We start from the raw sequence: 20,163 nt of genomic DNA on the forward strand, positions 1-20,163 counted from the left end.
AATAGAGGCACGTAAAAAAAATATAATCGTACAGAATCTATATTTACTATTAATGAAAATTCCTCTCGCTATCTCCCCCAATGCACTATTACTGCTATTCCTTTTTTAAAAATGATATTGGCGATAATAATCGTCAGTTACTGTTGGGCCTAGACTCTTTTAAATATTATTAGAAACTTTGGACATTAGTCAAGTCACTAGCATGGTATAAACGTAGATCTCGAGTACACCAGCAGTGAAATCAACTGATACTAAGTATCCGTTAATGACAGCCATGTGTCTTCAGAAGAAGAATTAGGCGGTACCAGAAAAAAACTGATTCTACGTAGGACGCTACGCAATTTTCCGCTTACCGTTGCCGTTCGTCTGTGTAAATTGGCCTTAACACACCACAAAATGCAAAGTAAAGTACACTCAGATACCATTTTTCAGTGCAATTTATTTGAACAAAAATCTACATTAAAAAGCAAAATTATAACTTCTATATAATTAAGTTTCCATGATTGAAAGAGGGCGCTGTCACACGAATCGAACGCTTCTCTGTTAATCTGCTATACGTGACTAAATTATCTATACAATTAAAAAAAACAAACAAGTAGGCCTAAGCACTACTTCTACAAATCTACAAGTGAAAAAAACAACAACTAGCTATCTACTAATGCGTCATGATTACATAATTATTTACGTTGGCTAACAAATATTAATTAATAAAATCTAGAAAATGAAAATAAGTGCATCATGTTTCAAACGGTGCTAGGAACAACGCAACTACACTCTATGACATGCACACTTAAGAAGATCAACAATCATTTTTCTAATATCCCAGTAAATGATAAGTAGGCCTAAATATTTTCCATATACAACTAAAAATCGATGTACAGTATATAAATAATGTCAAGAGGATAATAACGATATCCGCATAACAGAACAAAATAGTTATAAAGCAGCATTTGGAAGCATTATATTACCTCTGGTCAGTTTTTCTATTTTATACAAGAGAAAAATGTAAAGGATAACACAATTTTGCAGCAATTTGTGTGGTATAGACAAGCGGTATCGTATACAGACATCGTCCGTAACGAAATACCCTTTAAAAAAACAAGCGCATAAGAAATCAGCTGACGTGGTGGAAAAAATCTTAACATTACTTCTAACGTAGCAAACTATCGCGCATGCGTTATGATGCCAAGGTAAAATCTATCTGTACAGTATAATGGACGTACTGCCGATGGATAAATAGACCGATAGACAAGATAGCAATCTGAAACGCCTTTCTAAACAGAAAAGCTAATTTCGATCGTAGGCATGCCGATAATTTAAACTACTTCTACTTTAGAGTCCTGAGTTGTCCTGTCGCAATTTGGGAAAATAAACGGTCACAAATTAAGTGCGTTATATTTTTCACTTTTGTTCTAGTCTAGTTGCAGCATGTAATTGTTTGTGGTGTTCGCGTGATTGTTAGTTCACAAAAATAAGCAAGCTCATAGGGTAGGGTGCGATACTAAACGGTGAGTCTAATTAAGCTTAGATTTAGTAGGTCTAAGAAGGATGGGTACCCTTTGACATGAAGAATCCCAGTCTAAAATGTACACTACGAAATTTGTAAAAAAAATGCTAGGCCTAATGAGAATCAATTAGATACCATATAAACATAATTTTTTTTCATTATTATGATTCTTATTCTACTTATTATTCGTTAATAAACTGACATGATATGTCATACTGAAATTATTCTACGATAATTTAAATTCGTTTCTATATCAATTACTTCATGATTAATAAATAGTATAGTGTTATAGGCCTAAATGTACGAAATTAATATTGTGCAACACTCATTCCTATTCAAAACTATGATTTCAACCGGGCTACGGTGGTTTGGCAACTGGCACACATTTTGATGATCAGTAACTTAACTTACTGCAGCAGTCATGTAACTAAAAAAAAACTACGAAACACAATCCTAATTACAATAATTCCTAATCAAAATAAATATTTCAGCTTTACTGGTTTTTTTTTCTTAGCAAAATTGTAAACAAATTGCTAAAACATTACTAACTACGTAGAATAACAATACGAATTTTAAAACTTTAGATTGAGAGAGAGTCTCAGTGCGCGAAGGGGGAAATACGTAAATATGGGAATGATGGGAAATGAGATTACTTATATATCACATGCACGTACTGCTAACTACAGCGCACAGTTCCAGTTGGAAACGTCTAAGACAGTTCATTGTGTTTAGGCCTACTTCTTGACAATGTTATGCTGTGGTCCGTACGGAAAGTGCGTAATGTTTTCCGCACCATCTTCCGTGACTACGAGAATGTTGTGTTCGCGGTAACCTCCTGCGCCTGGCTCTCCCTCCGGTAACATCACCGTCGGTTCAATAGATACTACCATGTTTGGTTTTAAAACTGTTTCAATATCTTCGCGGATCTCAAGTGCTATAAAAGAAAAAAGGTGTGTAGATATAAGTGAAGATTATACATCATTATTAATAAATAGAGGTCGCTGTTTTAATTTAAGTCGGTTCTCGTGAGGTCCATGTTCGTGTCTTGCACCCAATGCATATTCGGAAATAGTAGTGTTGATTGTGTACGATTTTAGTAGAAAATGACGGGGAATATTTATGTGGGATGATAGAGACCCAATAAAAGATTGTATTGGAAAAAATGATATTAATAAATGTTGAATGAATATGAATATCATTTTACCTGCTTCTCGTCCGTAATAGTGACACAGCACGCCAAATGAGTGACCATAACCGAATGTACGCCGATGCAGAAGGTTGTGTTTCTCGTAGACCAGGTTCATTTCCTGCGCTATTTCGCTACACTTGATGCCAGGTTTGATAAGTTTCATGCCGGCTTCATGTACCTCGCAATTGGCCTCCCATACACGCATTGATGCATCTGATGCGTGGTCAAGGAATAACGTACGTTCTAGAGCTGTATAATACCTAAGATATAAAAACAAATACATTGTTATACTTCATTGGTGATGCTTCCTAAACCTACTAGGTTTAAATGTTCAGTCTGTGTAAACTAAAAATGTTCATACCATTACTTAAGGTACCACGTATGCATTTAATCGCTCGTATGGACGTAACATAAGTTATTAATATGATCTGATTAGGGCAATATGTACAATATTCCTCATGGATTATTACTATAATCACTTATGTAACGCAACTTATTTTGAGTACAAGGGTACATGCGTAAAACAAGAAATATCGAGAAATGTTATAGTAGCTTTATTGTACTGATAATACGTACTATGTTAATGATCAACAAACTAAACCAGTATGAGGCGAATTTATAACAGTGAGCGGTAAACGGTAAGCGGAAAACACAAAATATAAATTCAGTGTTAGGCCTACTTCTTATGACCAAAAGTGGAAGGGCGACGGTTCAGCGGAAGGCCGCTCTAGATAGATATACTGTATAATAGATTCTACGCGGAACAAGCACGCGGTTTTCCGTCTGTGTAAATTGGCCTCGCCTTTAAGCTACCAGTAAATTTCAATGGTTGGCCTAGTTGTAAATGAACTATGATATTTGACTTTCATTTTGGAAACCTACCCTCCCATCATCGGGAAACAGTTCATACTGCATACGTCTCCTTTTTGTAGCTTACGAGTTGTGACTGGATTGTGGGCACCGTCGGTGTTTATACCAGATTGAAACCATGTCCATGCTAAAAACAAAATCAAAAGTGTAAATAAAGTAAGAATAATAATAATAATAATAATACAGTTAGACTTTGTCTACACTATCAAACTATTTTGACAAAAAAAGTGTGATGTTCCCAAATGGTAGTGATATGCTTAAATATGGTAGTGATATGACATCATCATGTCCATATAATTATGGGCACATCACATTTTTTTGTCACATAAATTTGATATATTATTATTTGGTTGAGAATAATGTAAGCGTAACAAACAAATCAGTCGTTTGTATAGACTGATACCTTTAAGGGGGTGGTATTGTACTTCTAAGCCAATACTTTTCAACAATCATCTCTGAAGAAACAGTATGAACAGAGAGAAGAGTATAATTGGTCAGATTTGTTATCTTCCTCTGACGTCAGAGTAGAGTAAACATTCTGATCAACTAACTATAATTTGACACAAAAATAAGCCGCATTATATAAAATGATCATCCAGTTTTAATTTATTTATTTTACTTACTGTCCTGTAACGTCATATTCGGTCGACTTCTGGCAATCTCTCTGATCATAGTCTGGGTACAATGCAACGCTACCTCATGCTCGCCGACTCCTTCGGCCATTGCCTCAACGACCGCTCCGCCTCCAATATCTGCAATCCGTGCCCCCTCCTTGATATGAGCTATCTCTTCATCCGATTTAATCATCCGCAGGTACATCGTGGGTTCACCGACGTCAACCATTGTGCTATGTGGCAGGGCGTCTGTAAGTTTCCTATAGTTGTCTAAATTGATATGGTCAAACTCACATCCTATTTTACCATACTGCCCAAGTTCTTGTTTCACAGCCTGGTAGTAATTATTTCGTTGCCAGTCCGTATATACTATGTTATCACCATTGGCAGTCCAACGCCATGGATACCCGCCATCGATATTAGCAGAAATTGAGAGCACTTTATCGTGAGTTACCACTAAGCCATATGGTCGGCCAAACTCACAGTATAAGAAGTCGGAGTAATAGTTAATATTGTGATGTGATGTAAATATGACGCCATCGATGTTGTCTTTCGACATTAAATTGCGTAGTTTTGTGATCCTTGATTCCATTTCCCCTTTAGAAAACGTGCCCTTCGCCTAAAAGTTAAAGAAAAAAACCACGAATTTAGAAATATCAGACATGGTACCATAGAGATGTATGCTCAATAGATATGAGATGACTGTAATTAGTACGGAGGTCCACAAAAACAGGGTGTACAGATTCAATTTTTTTTTATTATTTTGAGGGTCACTGTTAACTGAAAATCGTTATCAGATTTGGCAATCATTATCGGGGAGGGGTGGGGCGGTGCGTGTGCATGAGTCCCTTTCCTAAAAAAATATATGGACGCGTGACTTGATTGTACATGAAGGGTATCATAGGTTATCATACAAGTCACTTATATTGTTTGTCATATCAGGTTCAGTGATATTTGCACTATCGTTATAAAATAACTTAGTTCAATTACAGATAAAGAATAGGACAATGTATGATATATCCAGGTACCGATATTGATTTAATTGTTCAAACGGCTTCAGATTCTGCATTTTGATCGACCTCATTTATTTTAATAGACTGAAAACTATGATTTTAGATGGGTATAACTTATACCCATATTTGGCTTAAAATTAATATATGTATGGCCTATGGTTTGTATATGAAGTGATACATGCACACAAGACCCGCTTATATAGAATGTGCATTAAAAAAAACTTAAGTGCACAAGCGAACGTCATCTAAAGGCTCTTTTCGTTGGTGAGAAGATTTTTAAATGTTTAAACTTAAAAAATGAAAAAAATAAATCGTTAAATTCAACCAAAAACTCTTTGGCTGGCAGCCAATTTGACTATTTTTTGCTTTCAATTACAGTTTTTTAGATACATTTTTTTCGATCCAATTTTTGGTCAAAGTGGATAACTATTAGGTGACATTAAAATGGCATATTCAACAAAAACATGTTTAAATTATATTTTTCAGGGGGACAATACATCTTTAAATATAAATCGAGTGTTTTTATATATGGTGTATTTCATGTTTGTTTTTGTTGTTGCTTTTTTAGGGACTTTATAGTGAAAGGACGAATAAAGTGCCAAATTTGCAATCAATAACGTGCAGACATTTCGAGGTCAGATACTGTCGATCGGAGACGGGATAAAAATTAGTTTAATCTTACCTTTTCCCCATTCTTAATAGCAATGAGCGAGGGCATGTTATTAATATGCCATGTGTCTGTATGTGCCATTCGAACCCTAGACGTATGCTTAGTACATTGATCATTCTTCTGCAACAGGTTTCTAAAAAAACGAGTCGGTAAACCGTGTCGTAAACGTGTAACTAGGCTCATCTTCGCAATCTAACAGAAAAAAGCGCCAAATTCATATAAGAAGAACCGTAATAAAGTATCAAAGTTTGAAATGATCTGTAGTAGAATTTGACAAGTGTACAACAAGTTATACCCTGAACTATCCGGATAAAGACTAACTTCCGTTGCTCTGCTGCCCTCATTACTTATATTATTTGAGGCTAATTTAAGCAATCAGACATTATCACTGATAATGAACTTGAAAAAAGGTCAATCAAAGTTCACGCAAAATTGTATCAACTCCAACTCCAGCACAACAGCTGCGGCAGTTTCAAAGCAAAATGTGTACAAACAAAAAGGTTAGAAATAATAATATGAATGATGTTAATGGTCATGCTTATACACGCTACTTTAGCGGACTCGTTAAAAACAATGTTTTACTAAATTATATTGCGCTACAGGTGTACGTAGGCTATGTCTAGTTTAAACTAAATATTAAATCCATGCTCTATGAATTAAACCTATTTTAAATATACTACTGAATCACATACAATTTATTTCAACTCTACGTGAACCCTTTGTTGGTAGTAAGTCAACGCACTTTTAATTACTTTACTCAGAATTTCGTGGTGACGCGTCAGTTTGACTAGCGTTCACGCTTATTTTCACTTATCAGAACATTGTTCGTTCAGTAGTTATTATTTCAACCATGACAGTTTATCCATGTGGTAAATCATAGGTAAAATATGTCGAAAATAAATGTGTAATATTAAATTTCTGTCTGATGTAATGCTGTCTGAATATGAGGGATAATATCCTTTCCGTTCGTTGTGGTTTCCTGTGTAGACATGGCCTATATATATATATACGAACACATGGGGTTTCGTTATGAATAACCTGTGTTAATTTTTGCAATTTCGGTGGATTTTTTTACTTATTTTATTTTCGACTCCGTATCATTAACTATAGGCTCAGATGCCTATAATTTGAAATAATTTAGGATGCTAGATCTAGACAATATACTATACTATGACATTTAACAATTACTACTGTTACTAGTCCCTGTAACCCCAGCACAAGAGGCATATGTTGTTAATATTACGTACCGTACTAACTATTAATATAAATGATTGGGCCTATCAATTAATATTATATCAATTATTGTAAGCACTTTCAATAGAAGCCTTTTTAAACGTCAATAAATAACAACAGTATGTCTATTTATTTAATAATACCGACGCACGCACTGCTTAAAATGCTAACACTTAAATAAATTAACTTCGGGCATAATAGGCCTATGTGAATTATTTGTAAATACACAGCCACAAAAATAAAGTAAATTTTATCTTACCTTGATTAGTGTTGTTGGATCCAGACATCTAAATGAAGTATATACAATTATAACAATCAGGCAAGATGAAGCGATGTAACTTTAAAAATGGTAAACGATCCAGAATTTAAGATTTAAAAAAAAACACAATGTTGATGATGTAATATTTTAGCAAGTAAAACATTATACGTTGATCCAGTGTTGAAAGATATTATTAACTTCTCCCTGGGAGGAGCGAACCGAGAGGCTCTACTCCTCGTGTTACCCCGATGATGTTTACGCTACCGTTTGATCGTATAGGCGAGCTATCCCTGTTATATTGAATTCAAGCGATGATGTCATCAATTGAAAGTACGAACGGTTCAATTTAGTTCATGGTCAACGGCTTTCCGGTCGAGGACCTTCGAGTCTGTATACACACAAAAGCATCCTATTTGACCTCACTACGATAAAAATAGAAACGGAACGTGGTTTCCCTAATTAACTAATGTATAATTAGTCGTATCAATTAATAAATCGTAATTAAACTCTGCGAAAGGACGAGGTTATTGTTAAAATACATCGCATTTGTATAGAAAATTCTAGTTAAGAGTTGTTTTTGGAACCTTTTTACATTCAACTCATACATACACACATTTTACTCGAACGAACGAAGTTTCTTTCTTTTTTAATATTTGTATCTTGATATCTTCTGTCTAAGAAAGTGATATTTGATTTTGGTTAACTTAGTACAGTTGTCATATTATGCTTAATTATTAAAGATATTGTCCCTCTGAAAAATAATTCTGAAAACATTTTTTTGTTGAATACAAGTTATCCACATATAATTATCCTTTTTGGTTTGACCAAAAATTGGATCGAGAAAATGTATTTACCTGGAAAAACTGTATGAAAAATCCAATAGGCCAGTCAATGGTGTTTTGGTTGAATTTATTATTTTTTTCATTTTATAAGTGAAAATATTATGTTTTTCGGGTTTTTTTCTTACGGAAGTGATTAACATTATTATCAAAACTCCGAAATAACTATTTAAAGTCTGATTTAACTACCGGTAATCTTAATTTTTCATGTTTTTAGGGGATCGGACAATACATCTTTAAAATGCCTAGTTTTCAATAAATATATAATATATAATTTTATAACGGTGCTTGTGCGCCTCTACTAAGCTATTTCTATAAATACATGTGTGTTTCTTCGATTATTGTTGTTGCTGATTTCATCTCGATTCTTATGTGGTCAAACATTAAAAATAATTTAAAATACACGACTCAAATAACAACAATGGCTGTAACCACACCACAAACTAACCATTAATTATATCCAATTATAATTTGTTCGTGATATATGACAATACCCAATTTCTTAGACCCAGAAAAAATAGGCTTATAATTTGTAGTATTTACTGTATGTAGTTAATATTCTTGATATTAAAATAGATTAAAACTACTGAATACAGTATAAATGATAGTGAGTATCTGACCTTGCGTTCATTGACCATCAACAATAATAAAAATTAACCTTGTATACGACGCATGCGCAGCTGTAAAGTTTAAGGATCGGTCAAGGTGGACGTTTAATAGATGATCGTGACCATTTGACCTATTTGTCCTTGTTCGTACTATGCAAGCTGATAGATACCTACTGACCAACGCCTTAGGCCAATTTGTATCCTTCAACTTTTCACGTTGCATAGTTAAATACAGAGATGTCAAAATACGACTAGTAGGCCTATACAAAAGACAACTTTAAGAAACAAAAGTTTCCTCTAAATTAATTATAAAGGGTTCCTGGCCGCAGTTAAAAGAATATTTCGTTGAATGGGAGGGTGTCCCCGGGGTGTCCCTAATATAATTACAGCAGGTATCCCGAGAGGTTAAACTATATTGATTTGAACTTTTAAAAAACGCACTATTCTATTTTTACGAATGAGGAATGGGGAAAAGTTCTTCGGTTTTAGAATCTTCATGGTCTTTTATATCGTTCAGTTGTTGAGTTGAATTCTATCTATTAATTTATTTTATTTTTTATTTCAACAATATTTTATGAGGGTGGTCCATCCAGCATCAGCTGATCATTAGGGACCCTCAAACAAACAGTAAATACAAAGTTTTCATTATTTCACTCTGATAAACGATGTTGAAAAATGATGAATTTGTTATGTTATATTTAGTAGATGTATAACACACAAAATGTCCTTTCTTCAATTCTTGTTGTAAAACCGGGTCCGGCTGCCGGACGACCAACTGCATACGTCATCGTGCATCATTTTTGAAAATAATTTGTCTCCACTGACCGTTAGCGGGCGTGCAGCATGCAATTAACGAAAAATGGCCGTCACCTCAAGAGATGCTACTTGCAACGATGCAATATTTACCTTTGAAAAGGTAAGAATTTAAATCACAATTTTCTGCAATGTCACATGTCTTTGTGTTTTGTAGTCTTTTAAAAATTTAGCTTGGATTTGTTTTATAATAAACTAATTAATCATGAAACGGAGGCTCTAGTTAGGCTAGGCCGGTAGGCCGTACGGTGTATTACGGTAAAGCATGAACTATAATAATTCGCTGACCGAAAACTGTATGAGAAGCGCCACACCTTGTTTGTGGGGTGAGCCCAGTAATCGGCCTAGAGGCTCCTCATTCTGAATTATTCGTACTTAGCCTAGATAGTTCTACTAGAGAGTTACAAATTATGGGTTTAATGCTACATAGTACATAGTGGGCCTACTAATCAATTGTTCAATGGAATTTTAATTTAAAAATTAAACAATTGTTGATTTTATTAATTTAAATTATTAATTGGCTAGTATCATCACTGATGCATCACTCTCATGATGATGGTCATAATATTACTGTACAATCGGTTACAGTATTTAGCATGCCAAGAAATATCTATGTCTCTGATATAATACTGTAGGCCTATATCTAATATTAATATTATAATAAAATAAAAATAATTAAATATACTGTAATAATATTTTAATATATAAAATGCCATAACTAATATACAAGGAAGTTCAAAAACTGATTTTCAAATCATCAAAATAACCAAAAAAAGGAAAAGGTTGGTGCTTTGATGACTGGAAAACCATAGACTCAGATTTTTAAATTTCCTTGTTAGATACCTGTAGATATTACAGTGAACAAGGTAATTGATTTTGACCTAAAAATGACAATGGTAATCATAGCGACCAAACTTTTGAAATATCTTGTTTTATCTTTTTAAGGGTGATGACAACTTGAAATCGTATCCAACCCAGGATAACACAAAAGAAACTATAAACACAATCTTTTCCAACCCGTCGATGCTTCCCCCTGATGCTCCGAACAAAACTGAAGAACTCCCAGACTTCAGTAGTTACGATATTGTGAAGGCAACACAATATGGTGCTTATGATAGGGTCAATCAACTCCTCAATGAGGGTGCTGAAATTAACCAACTGGATGGCGAAGGTTGTAGTCTATTACACTGGGCATCTATCAACAACAGACTGGATCTTATGAGGTTTGTTTTTTTTTTTATCATCAACAGATATTTGATTGTCAAATGTTTATAACATCTTCATTGATTATATATCAAATAATTATTTTTTTCATTTCATTCATCATGATCAAACACAGTAAAATGTAGTTACATGGTTATTTCCGTTGGTTCAAAGTAACAAATTTACATAAGAATATAAAAATGAGTTAAAAGGGTTAAAATTTGGTAAAAATACGGATAAAATACATCGTTTAAATTACAAAATACAAGCAAGATTGTGTAAGGGTATAACATAAAATGATCAACATTTCCATGTTATTAGTGATTGAACAAGATTTGATAAATTATGAATACATTTAATATGTATTAGGCAATCTAACAACAGGATGCTGAGCTCCGGAGATTGAACAGTTTATCTGTGGCTGCGACACAATCAGCTCCACGCCCCTTAACAATATGTGTATAGTACAGTACTGTTGATATTTGTCGCAGCCAGACATAAGATCAAAGGACTGTTACGAGTTCCTATCTTGACAAGGCTAGCTCAGTGACCTGTTGTTAGATTGCCTTGATTAAACTGATGCAGGTTAAACAATGCTTAGTCTAATTCATAAGAACTAACTAAATCCCATACTTTTCATTTCCAGACTTTTGATATCAAAGGGTGCCATCATTGATCGACCTGGTGGAGAACTGAATGCATCACCATTACACTGGGCAACCAGGCAAGGTCATTTACCAGCAGTAGTCCTCTTGATTCAGAATGAAGCTGACCCATCTATTAGGGACAATGAAGGGCTAAGCTGCATACATGTGGCATGTCAGTTTGGACACACATCTATCGTAGCATACTTGGTTGCTAAGGGACAGGTCAGAGTTCATGTATTAATATATAAGAATAATAATCTTATTCTAATAATAATTCTTATATAGCACTTATTGCACAATGCTTCTAAGTGCTTCACATTATTACCCCTGTCATTTTTATTTTGTGGATCAAACACGTATGGAAAAATACTCCTATTAATGCAGCTAGTAATCATCGCAAAGTTGTGTCTTGATCTAACCGGGTACCCATTTATACACCTGGTTGGAGAGAGGCAAACATAAGTAAAGTGTCTTGCCTAACCGGGTATCCATACACCTGTGTGGAGAGAGACAAACATAAGTAAAGTGTCTTGCCTAACCGGGTATCCATACACCTGTGTGGAGAGAGACAAACATAAGTAAAGTGTCTTGCCTAACCGGGTATCCATACACCTGTGTGGAGAGAGACAAACATAAGTAAAGTGTCTTGCCTAAGGATACAAGCAATGCGTCAAGAGTTGGATTCAAACTCACCATCAGTAATCCAACGTCCAACACACTGCGCTACACACGCCCATAAAATATAAATACTGTATGAAAGTTTGCATGGAGAAAATCAATATACAGTAATGATCAAGTTTGCGGTACAACACATTTATGTAGTTTTGTCAAGCTTAACAGATTCTATTCAGAACATACATGGTGAACATTATACTTACGTTATTACAGTAATACAGTATGTGATGTTTCTCTCATTCACTCTCACTCTAAAACCAACTTTATTTAATGTATAATTGTAATTTATTAGGACCCTAACCTGCTGGATGCTAGTGGTATGACTCCCCTCATGTGGGCTGCATTTAGAGTATTTGCGTAAGTACCATACATTCTTTGTTTTTAAATGATATAATTGTATACAGTCAACTCTCCCAATACCGGACACCTTTGGGCTGGCCAAATATGTCTGGGTTTCTGGAAAGTCTGGTATTCAGAATGTGTTTAAATGGTAAAATGAATTTGGGACTGTTTGGACTTCAAGAAAAGACTGGTATTGGGAGAGTTTCTGGTTTTCAGAGAGTTTGGTATTGAAAGAGTTGACTGTACATACTTTATACACAATAGAGTTCTGCGGTTTGACGTAAAGCATTTTTTGGTTAGGCTAGCAACCACGCAGCGCCACCTACCGTCGTGATGTCAGCACCGCAGAACTCTATATATTTATGAGCAAAACAAATGTGCACAATCTTGTCACAGGTGTACGTATTTGAAAAATTTTTTGCTGTTTGAAGATACACTGTCACATTTTACATTTAACAATTACTAATAAATATAATGTTAATAAATGCCTATACAATGGATTAATATATAGTACACTTTGATTCAATGAGTTAAAAGTCAATTTAAACTATGCTGTTTCTTTATACAGAGTTGATCCTGTGCGTATATTGTTAACATTGGGAGCTAGTGTTAATTTACAAGATAAACGATTTCAGCATACTGCCTTACATTGGGCATCTGCAGTCGGCAATGGAGCGGCTGTTAGTGTATTACTAAAGGCAAACGCAGACACCTATATTGAAAATACTAGAGTAAGTATTGATATTTAGTGTAAATTTCACAGGCACTGAACATTAATTCTATTTGATAACTATAATTGGTCAGTTTAATACCAGGGCAATACACACGCGCACAATAACAACTTGGGACATCTCGGAGCAAAAAAGGCCTCTCGTCTGTGTTTTTTTCTCAAGATTTTACAGGAAATTGTTTTCACACTCTGCAAACCTGGGTACAAGTTGTTACTTTTTTTCAGGTTTTTTTTCAAAACATTATAATATAAACCGAACAATTTTTGTTTTTTGTTTCTTTAGGGAGAAACCTGCCTTAAGATGGCAATATCCAAGAAGCGTGGTTACATTGTTAATTTGATTCAAGATAGTAGGGGAGAAATTCCATTTTCAAGCAGATATTCATTCCTTCAGTCCTTACAGGCTAACAAGGTGAATGCATTATTTGGTCTTTTCACATTAACATTCATTCAATACAATATAAGTATATTAACAAACAAATGACTAGTACATAATATGAAGATAAGATTATATAACATGTAAGCAGCCTTATTGAATAGCGAACTTTGGACACTCATATAAACACTTGAACAAAAGATAGATGCATTTCAAAGAAAAATGATAAATATCAAATGGACGGACAAAGAAAAAACACACACTTATATCGAGCCACAAATCAAACCCACTATAAAAATTACAATTATAATGGTATGGACACATGTTAAAACTCCCTATATTTGCAATGGTGCGGACACATGTTAAAACTCCCTATATTTGCAATGGTGCAGACACATATTAATACTCCCTATATTTGCAATGGTACAGACACATATTAATACTCCCTATATTTGCAATGGTGCGGACACATGTTAATACTCCCTATATTTGCAATGGTGCAGACACATATTAATACTCCCTATATTTGCAATGGTACAGACACATATTAATACTCCCTATATTTGCAATGGTACAGACACATATTAATACTCCCTATATTTGCAATGGTATGGACACATATTAATACTCCCTATATTTGCAATGGTACAGACACATATTAATACTCCCTATATTTGCAATGGTGCGGACACATGTTAATACTCCCTATATTTGCAATGGTGCGGACACATGTTAATACTCCATATTTTTGCATTTTTTTTATATTTTAAAGGATATTCGTCGGAAAGTGATGATTGGATCTCCATTTGTTATAATGTTTCTTATCGGTTTCATACCCCAGTTAAGTTTACACTGGTTCCCCAAACTAATCCTAGCAGCATTAACGTATGGTTTATGTTATATGGTAACACGGTATGTCATTTCATAATTTAAAATATTTCATTTATCATTTCTAAACTACTAATATTAAGAAACAAACAGACAAATTAATTCAATTAATTATTTTTTAGTGCAGTCAATTATCCCAATACCGGATGCCTTTGGGCTGGCCAAATATGTCTAATTTTCCGGAAAGTCTGGTATTCGGAATGTGGTTTTAATGGTAAAAAATAATCTGGGACCTTTTGAAAAGTCTGTTTTGGGAGAGTTTCCGGTTTTCAGAAAGTCTGGTATTGAGAGAGTTGACTGTATAATTTATTATCAGTATTGTTGAGAATAATTTCCTTTTTTTATGTTGTTTTCTTAGGTTTTTCTTTGATCCCAGACTTATGGAACTTTTACCTTTGTATATATATCTAGCTACAAAGCTCTACATGTTCAGCACTTGGTTCATATTCTTTTGGCCATATATCCTTTTTATTATCAGTTACAAAAATTAATGCCTATTTGAAAGTCGCAGTGAAGAATAGTTCATGGTTGGTTCCAAACTATTTCCATTCCAGCCTGGTCTAGCCTGTAATTAAGTAAATTGAATATGTATTGTCCCCAAAAAAATTGAAAATGAAGATTAATAAAATCAGACTTAGAATAAGCCATTTTGTAGTTTTAACAAAGTTTATCACTTTTGTAGAAAAACAAAAAAACCCCAAAAATAATGTTTTGTTTTTTGCATTAAATTACATTTTTTCAGGTACATAATTTTTTTTAATCAAATTTTTGGTGAAAATGAATAACTATTATGTGACATTAAAATGGCATAATCAAAAAAAAATGTTTAAAAAAATATTTTTTCAGGGAAACAATACCTAACAAAAGTTATGCTCTGTACTTGATACATACAACACATAAATATTCCTTAACCATTTAACACATGTTAGTGACTGGCATATACAGGTTCCATTTTTAATCAACTCAGTTTTGTTATGTTATAATTTCTGGAAATCATGGAAGAGTGATCCTGGTGTGATACAGGTCTCACAAGAACGAAAGAAAATAGTAAGAGCTTTATTTCACTTAAGAATTTTTAGTATTACTTAAGTAATTAGTAATTCGATAGCAAAAATATGAAGATAATCCAGAGTTGTGTTGAGCCATACCTAGACTTGCCCCAAGTCTGTAGTTATTGTTTTTTTTATGTTAGTCCACCAGTCGACGTTTCAATTTTTGTATTATATTATACGTATGAAACGCCATATGTGCCAAAATATTTATCTTTACTAATTACGGACTAGAACCTAGTCTATGCCATACCCACCAAGCAGAAAAGACCAATGCAATCAACCTGAAAACTGTGAGTTACTTGCCCGAAGTAAGTTGGTTTCATTGGCCAATTCTTGCCTTGGTAAGTATCTAAGCCCAAGGTAATCTAACAACAGGACACTGAGATCGCCTTGCCAAGATTAGATAGGAACTCGTAACAGTCCTTTGATCTTATGTCTGACTGCTTCTACAAATACCAACAGTACTGTACTATGTATATGTTCTGCACGGTGTCTGTTAAGGGGCTTGGAACTGATCGTGTTGCAGCCACAGATAAGCTCAGCATCCTGTTGTTAGATTGCTAAAGTCTGGCCAGTTTTTAATTTGTTTTTTTATAATTTCATTTCAATAATAACTAACTAATAATTATTGTATGCTAGTATTCTGAATTTTTTTATTTTCCAATAGGTAATAACAGAGCTTGCAGAATCTGGAACTTTAAATATTGAACATTTCTGTACATCTTGTCTTATTAAACGACCAATCAGATCAAAGCATTGCTCACATTGTAACCGTTGTATTGCTAAATTTGATCACCATTGCCCTTGGATTGATAACTGTGTTGGTAAGTATTTAAATTGTATAGAAAAAGTTTTAATCACTTTCATGGAAAGAAAACTTGAAAAAATCACTTATAGAAAGACATTACAAAATAAACTGAAGCTAAATTTAACCAAAAACCCATTGACTTCCAGTCTGACTATTTTTTACTTTAAATTACAGTTTTTTCAGGTAAATTTTTTGTTTCGATCCAATTATTCTCAAAGTGGTTATTTGACATTAAAATGGCATATTCAGCAAAAAAAAATAATTTTTTCAGAGGGAACAATACATCTTTAAATGGTACTGTAATTGTATTGATTAATATTTTTAAAAATACCTTGTTTATCATAGGTTGGCGAAATCATCGATACTTTGTGTTATATTTACTATTTTTGGAATGTATGATAACTTGGTGTTTATATGGAACGTTTCAATGTAAGTAAAAATGCCTAAGCTTATTTTAAGGCCTTAACAGCCAACACAATTTTAACATAGCACCCAGCCAAAAAACCTCAGAGTAACTGGAACTTAATGTTTAATGTTTTTCTTACTCACTCCTAGACTATTATTTATTTATTAGAAATTTGACACAATAACAATACAAATACATCAATATTCATAGAGAAAAAAGAGGTATATAGACAATGCAAGAATAATGATAGTGATAACCAGGTTAATGGTGTGTCCAGAGAGAACAATGGGCTGATAGCCCGACACAAAAGTGAATTTTCTCTAAACCACTAACCTGCAAAGTAGAAAACTTTCATATATATTTGGGCGTTTTTATATATATATATATACCTATATAAAATTTAAAATTTTTTTTCAAACATTTTTTGTTACTTATGTTTACAACAACTGTCTGTTTAATTATTTTGCAGTTTGGAATAATGAATGCCAGACCAATTTTGAAAAGGATGGCCTGTGGATATTTGCTGGCCAGTTAATGTCTTGTTCACCTTGGGTGTTTTGGATCAGTTTAAACTCCCTGGTTCACATCATGTGGGTGGGTTTGCTGCTTGTGTGTCAACTGTTTCAGATCTCATACCTTGCCGTTACCACGAATGAACGTATGAATCAAAGGCGTTACAAACATTTCAAAGATAAAGATGGTAACCCAGTCAATCCTTTCAAGTAAGTACCCTTCCTTCTTCACTCTATTCAGGGGACACTTTCTCATGAGACAATGAGGGGCAATATATGTTAACACCACAGCCAACCTGTATTCAGGGGACACTTTCTCATGGGACCATGAGGGGCAATATATGTTAACACCACAGCCAACCTACATTCAGGGGACACTTTCTCATTGGACCATGAGGGGCAATATATGTTAACACCACAGCCAACCTGTATTCAGGGGACACTTTCCCATGAGACCATGAGGGGCAATATATGTTAACACCACAGCCAACCTGTATTCAGGAGACACTTTCCCATGAGACCATGAGGGGCAATATATGTTAACACCACAGCCAACCTACATTCAGGGGACACTTTCCCATGAGACAATGAGGGGCAATATATGGTTGAACCCCATTTAGGGGACACTTTGTTTTTTTTTTCTACTGTAGGCAATGACATTTCTGTAGTAAATTGTCTTGGAAAATGAAATATTTATTACTTTTTTTTCAGCCGTGGAATGGTACGAAATCTAGTAGATTTTTTTAATGTTCGCTGTTTTGGAATTTGTCGGCCAATGAAGGTGGACTGGATGCTGCAGTTTTCACCAGATTTAAGCCAATCAGGCAGTTTCACAAAAGCCAATTACCAATTTGTGTGATCAAAAAAGAATTTTGCCTGAATTAATTCTGCAACTGAAAATATTCTATCATTGAAATGAGCACAGTAGAAAACAGTATTTATAGATGATCAATAGACACTACAAATAACTAGATGTACTGTATACTAAATCACAAGTTTGTTGTGAACGTGACCACTGACAGAACCCCTCTATTCAGGGGACATCCTTATTGAGGGTACACTTTTCTAATTAAACGAATAAAGGGAGGGGGAATATACAGTATGTTTTAATATAATATATGTTATATCACTAAGGCCAACCTGTATTTAGGGGACAGTTAGTGGCGTAACTCAGAGGCCTTAGGCCCCTGGTTTAGGAAACCTATGTAACCCTCCAATTTAATGCGGGAGGCTTTAGGCGTTTTTAGCCTTTTAGGCATACAGTATTTGAATGCCTGTTTTTTCCTTTGGGCACTGCTCATGGGCCCCCATAAGCTCCTGACCCTGGGATTAGCCAATGAGCGCTCATAAGCCGTTACGCCATTGGGGACACTCCTATTAATGGGACACTTTGTTAGGTGCCAAAAGTGTCCTATAGTGGTTCTATTGAAGCGTCCATGTCGGCATGTCATCTAGTGTTCTGCCCAGAACAATAACCTATGAACGAACTACAGTATTCTTGAAAGCTAACCTGTAAAGGAGTATGTACATACATGTATAATTTGGAAATCACAAAGATTAATTTATCATGTTTTATTGTTTGTCGTTTATGTGTAAAATGCATTATCTTTCAAAATTAAACAATCATGTTTTTATGCATTTTTACGTGTTTTATAGTTTTTTTTATTAAACTTTTATATTTACTTTTTAAGTTTAAGCTAAATATTTGATGGTATTTATAATATAATGTATAAATTAATTTAACTTAAATTGAACCAATCATTGCCATTAAACATTTAAAATGCTACTATATTGCATTTTTCAAAAACATAATTATTTACTGTAATTTTTTTGTTTAATACCCAGCAGTTGTATATATATTTTAATACATATCTACTGTATATATATAACCACATGTAAAACATATGTTGGCTCCTCATTAATCGTCCACAAAGTTTTTCTAGTTATTAAATAATCACTTCCAATGTCCAACGGTTTTGTTTGTTTATTTCCAAGTTCAACTACGTCATGAATAAATCAATAGGTTTATAATTTGTCTGTGTATTGTTTGGTCATTTAAAAGCTGTCACTTATGGAGTAATAAGAATAAGATGTGTCTGGGATGTGTAATTAATAAAAACTTGTACTGCATTAATAACCATAAAACTTTTATCAACATTTATAATTCTGTAAAATTATGTGTGCTACACATTGCAAAACGAGAGGAGACAATACTGTACTCTCTTCTTAAAATTTGTCATTGGGGAAAAAATAAACAATAGCGTAAATAAAGCGACAAATAATTAAAATCTGTATAAAAATAAATTATGAAATATACACGGTCACCGGGTCGATAGACACCTATATCTCGTCTTTCTATTGGTTGATGATGACATCAACGGGTTACGAAGGGAACGTACGTACACATATTACATATGCCTAGGGAGTACACAACCAGCAGTGTCCGCAAATAGTAGTACCATTGATCTTTTGAAATAATTAATATTTTATAGATGACATCATTTCCTACTCTATTATTGTCGTAGATCACCACCGGGTGTGATGTGTCATATATTCTAGATATTTTCTTGTTAGTTACAGGTTCAAATTATATCACAACATACGTAAAAAAGGTAAATCTAATAGTAGTTTAGCTTCGTTAGTTTAGGCCTTGCTTTGCCGGCTGCACGATGAACTTCGACATTTTGCGATCAATATCGTCGGCCTATAATGAATGAGAGAGCGTAAGAATACAGGGAAGAGCCTATGATCCGATAGTTGGTTAGGCCTAGCCTAGGTGTATTGTCATATAGGCCTACTGTAGGTCTAGTAGGCCTAGCAAAACAGGCCTATGATTGGTATATTGTGATACATTTTATGCTGGTTATAGGCCTCTCTTTGCTCTATAAACTATATAAAAAATCTAATTG

The 20,163-nt window shown here is 34.1% G+C and overlaps 2 protein-coding genes across 2 annotated transcripts; one reads left to right on the plus strand and one right to left on the minus strand.

The window, feature by feature from the left end:
• Positions 1-419: 419 nt before the first annotated feature.
• On the minus strand, positions 420-7,360 carry LOC144848082 (creatinase-like). The gene is made up of 6 exons (XM_078704759.1): positions 7,356-7,360; positions 5,876-6,055; positions 4,190-4,799; positions 3,579-3,693; positions 2,712-2,956; positions 420-2,441 (listed from the first exon to the last, which is right to left on the minus strand). Exons 2-6 carry the CDS (start codon positions 6,044-6,046, stop codon positions 2,242-2,244), a joined length of 1,341 nt encoding a protein of 446 aa, XP_078560885.1. The 5' UTR covers positions 6,047-6,055; positions 7,356-7,360; the 3' UTR covers positions 420-2,241.
• A 2,273-nt stretch (positions 7,361-9,633) lies between these two features.
• On the plus strand, positions 9,634-19,285 carry LOC144849255 (palmitoyltransferase ZDHHC17-like). The gene is made up of 13 exons (XM_078706329.1): positions 9,634-9,718; positions 10,561-10,838; positions 11,465-11,687; positions 12,433-12,497; positions 13,051-13,213; positions 13,496-13,624; positions 14,361-14,500; positions 14,835-14,935; positions 15,399-15,523; positions 16,196-16,352; positions 16,682-16,765; positions 17,212-17,464; positions 17,966-19,285. Exons 1-13 carry the CDS (start codon positions 9,662-9,664, stop codon positions 18,111-18,113), a joined length of 1,923 nt encoding a protein of 640 aa, XP_078562455.1. The 5' UTR covers positions 9,634-9,661; the 3' UTR covers positions 18,114-19,285.
• The last annotated feature ends 878 nt before the right edge of the window (positions 19,286-20,163 follow it).

Source organism: Antedon bifida, chromosome 7 (assembly GCF_963402885.1).
Source record: "Antedon bifida chromosome 7, ecAntBifi1.1, whole genome shotgun sequence".
NCBI lineage: Eukaryota > Metazoa > Echinodermata > Crinoidea > Comatulida > Antedonidae > Antedon > Antedon bifida.

Excerpts from the sequence above, each read along its gene's own strand:
- LOC144848082 (XM_078704759.1), bottom strand. The coding sequence starts at position 6,046 with ATGAGCCTAGTTACACGTTTACGACACGGTTTACCGACTCGTTTTTTT. Across the intron at positions 3,694-4,189 it reads GAATATGACGTTACAGGACA|CATGGACATGGTTTCAATCT; the intron begins GTAAGTAAAATA and ends TTTTGTTTTTAG. Across the intron at positions 2,957-3,578 it reads TGTTTCCCGATGATGGGAGG|GTATTATACAGCTCTAGAAC; the intron begins GTAGGTTTCCAA and ends TTTATATCTTAG.
- LOC144849255 (XM_078706329.1), top strand. The coding sequence starts at position 9,662 with ATGGCCGTCACCTCAAGAGATGCTACTTGCAACGATGCAATATTTACC. Across the intron at positions 13,625-14,360 it reads AGTCCTTACAGGCTAACAAG|GATATTCGTCGGAAAGTGAT; the intron begins GTGAATGCATTA and ends TATATTTTAAAG. Across the intron at positions 15,524-16,195 it reads CACAAGAACGAAAGAAAATA|GTAATAACAGAGCTTGCAGA; the intron begins GTAAGAGCTTTA and ends ATTTTCCAATAG.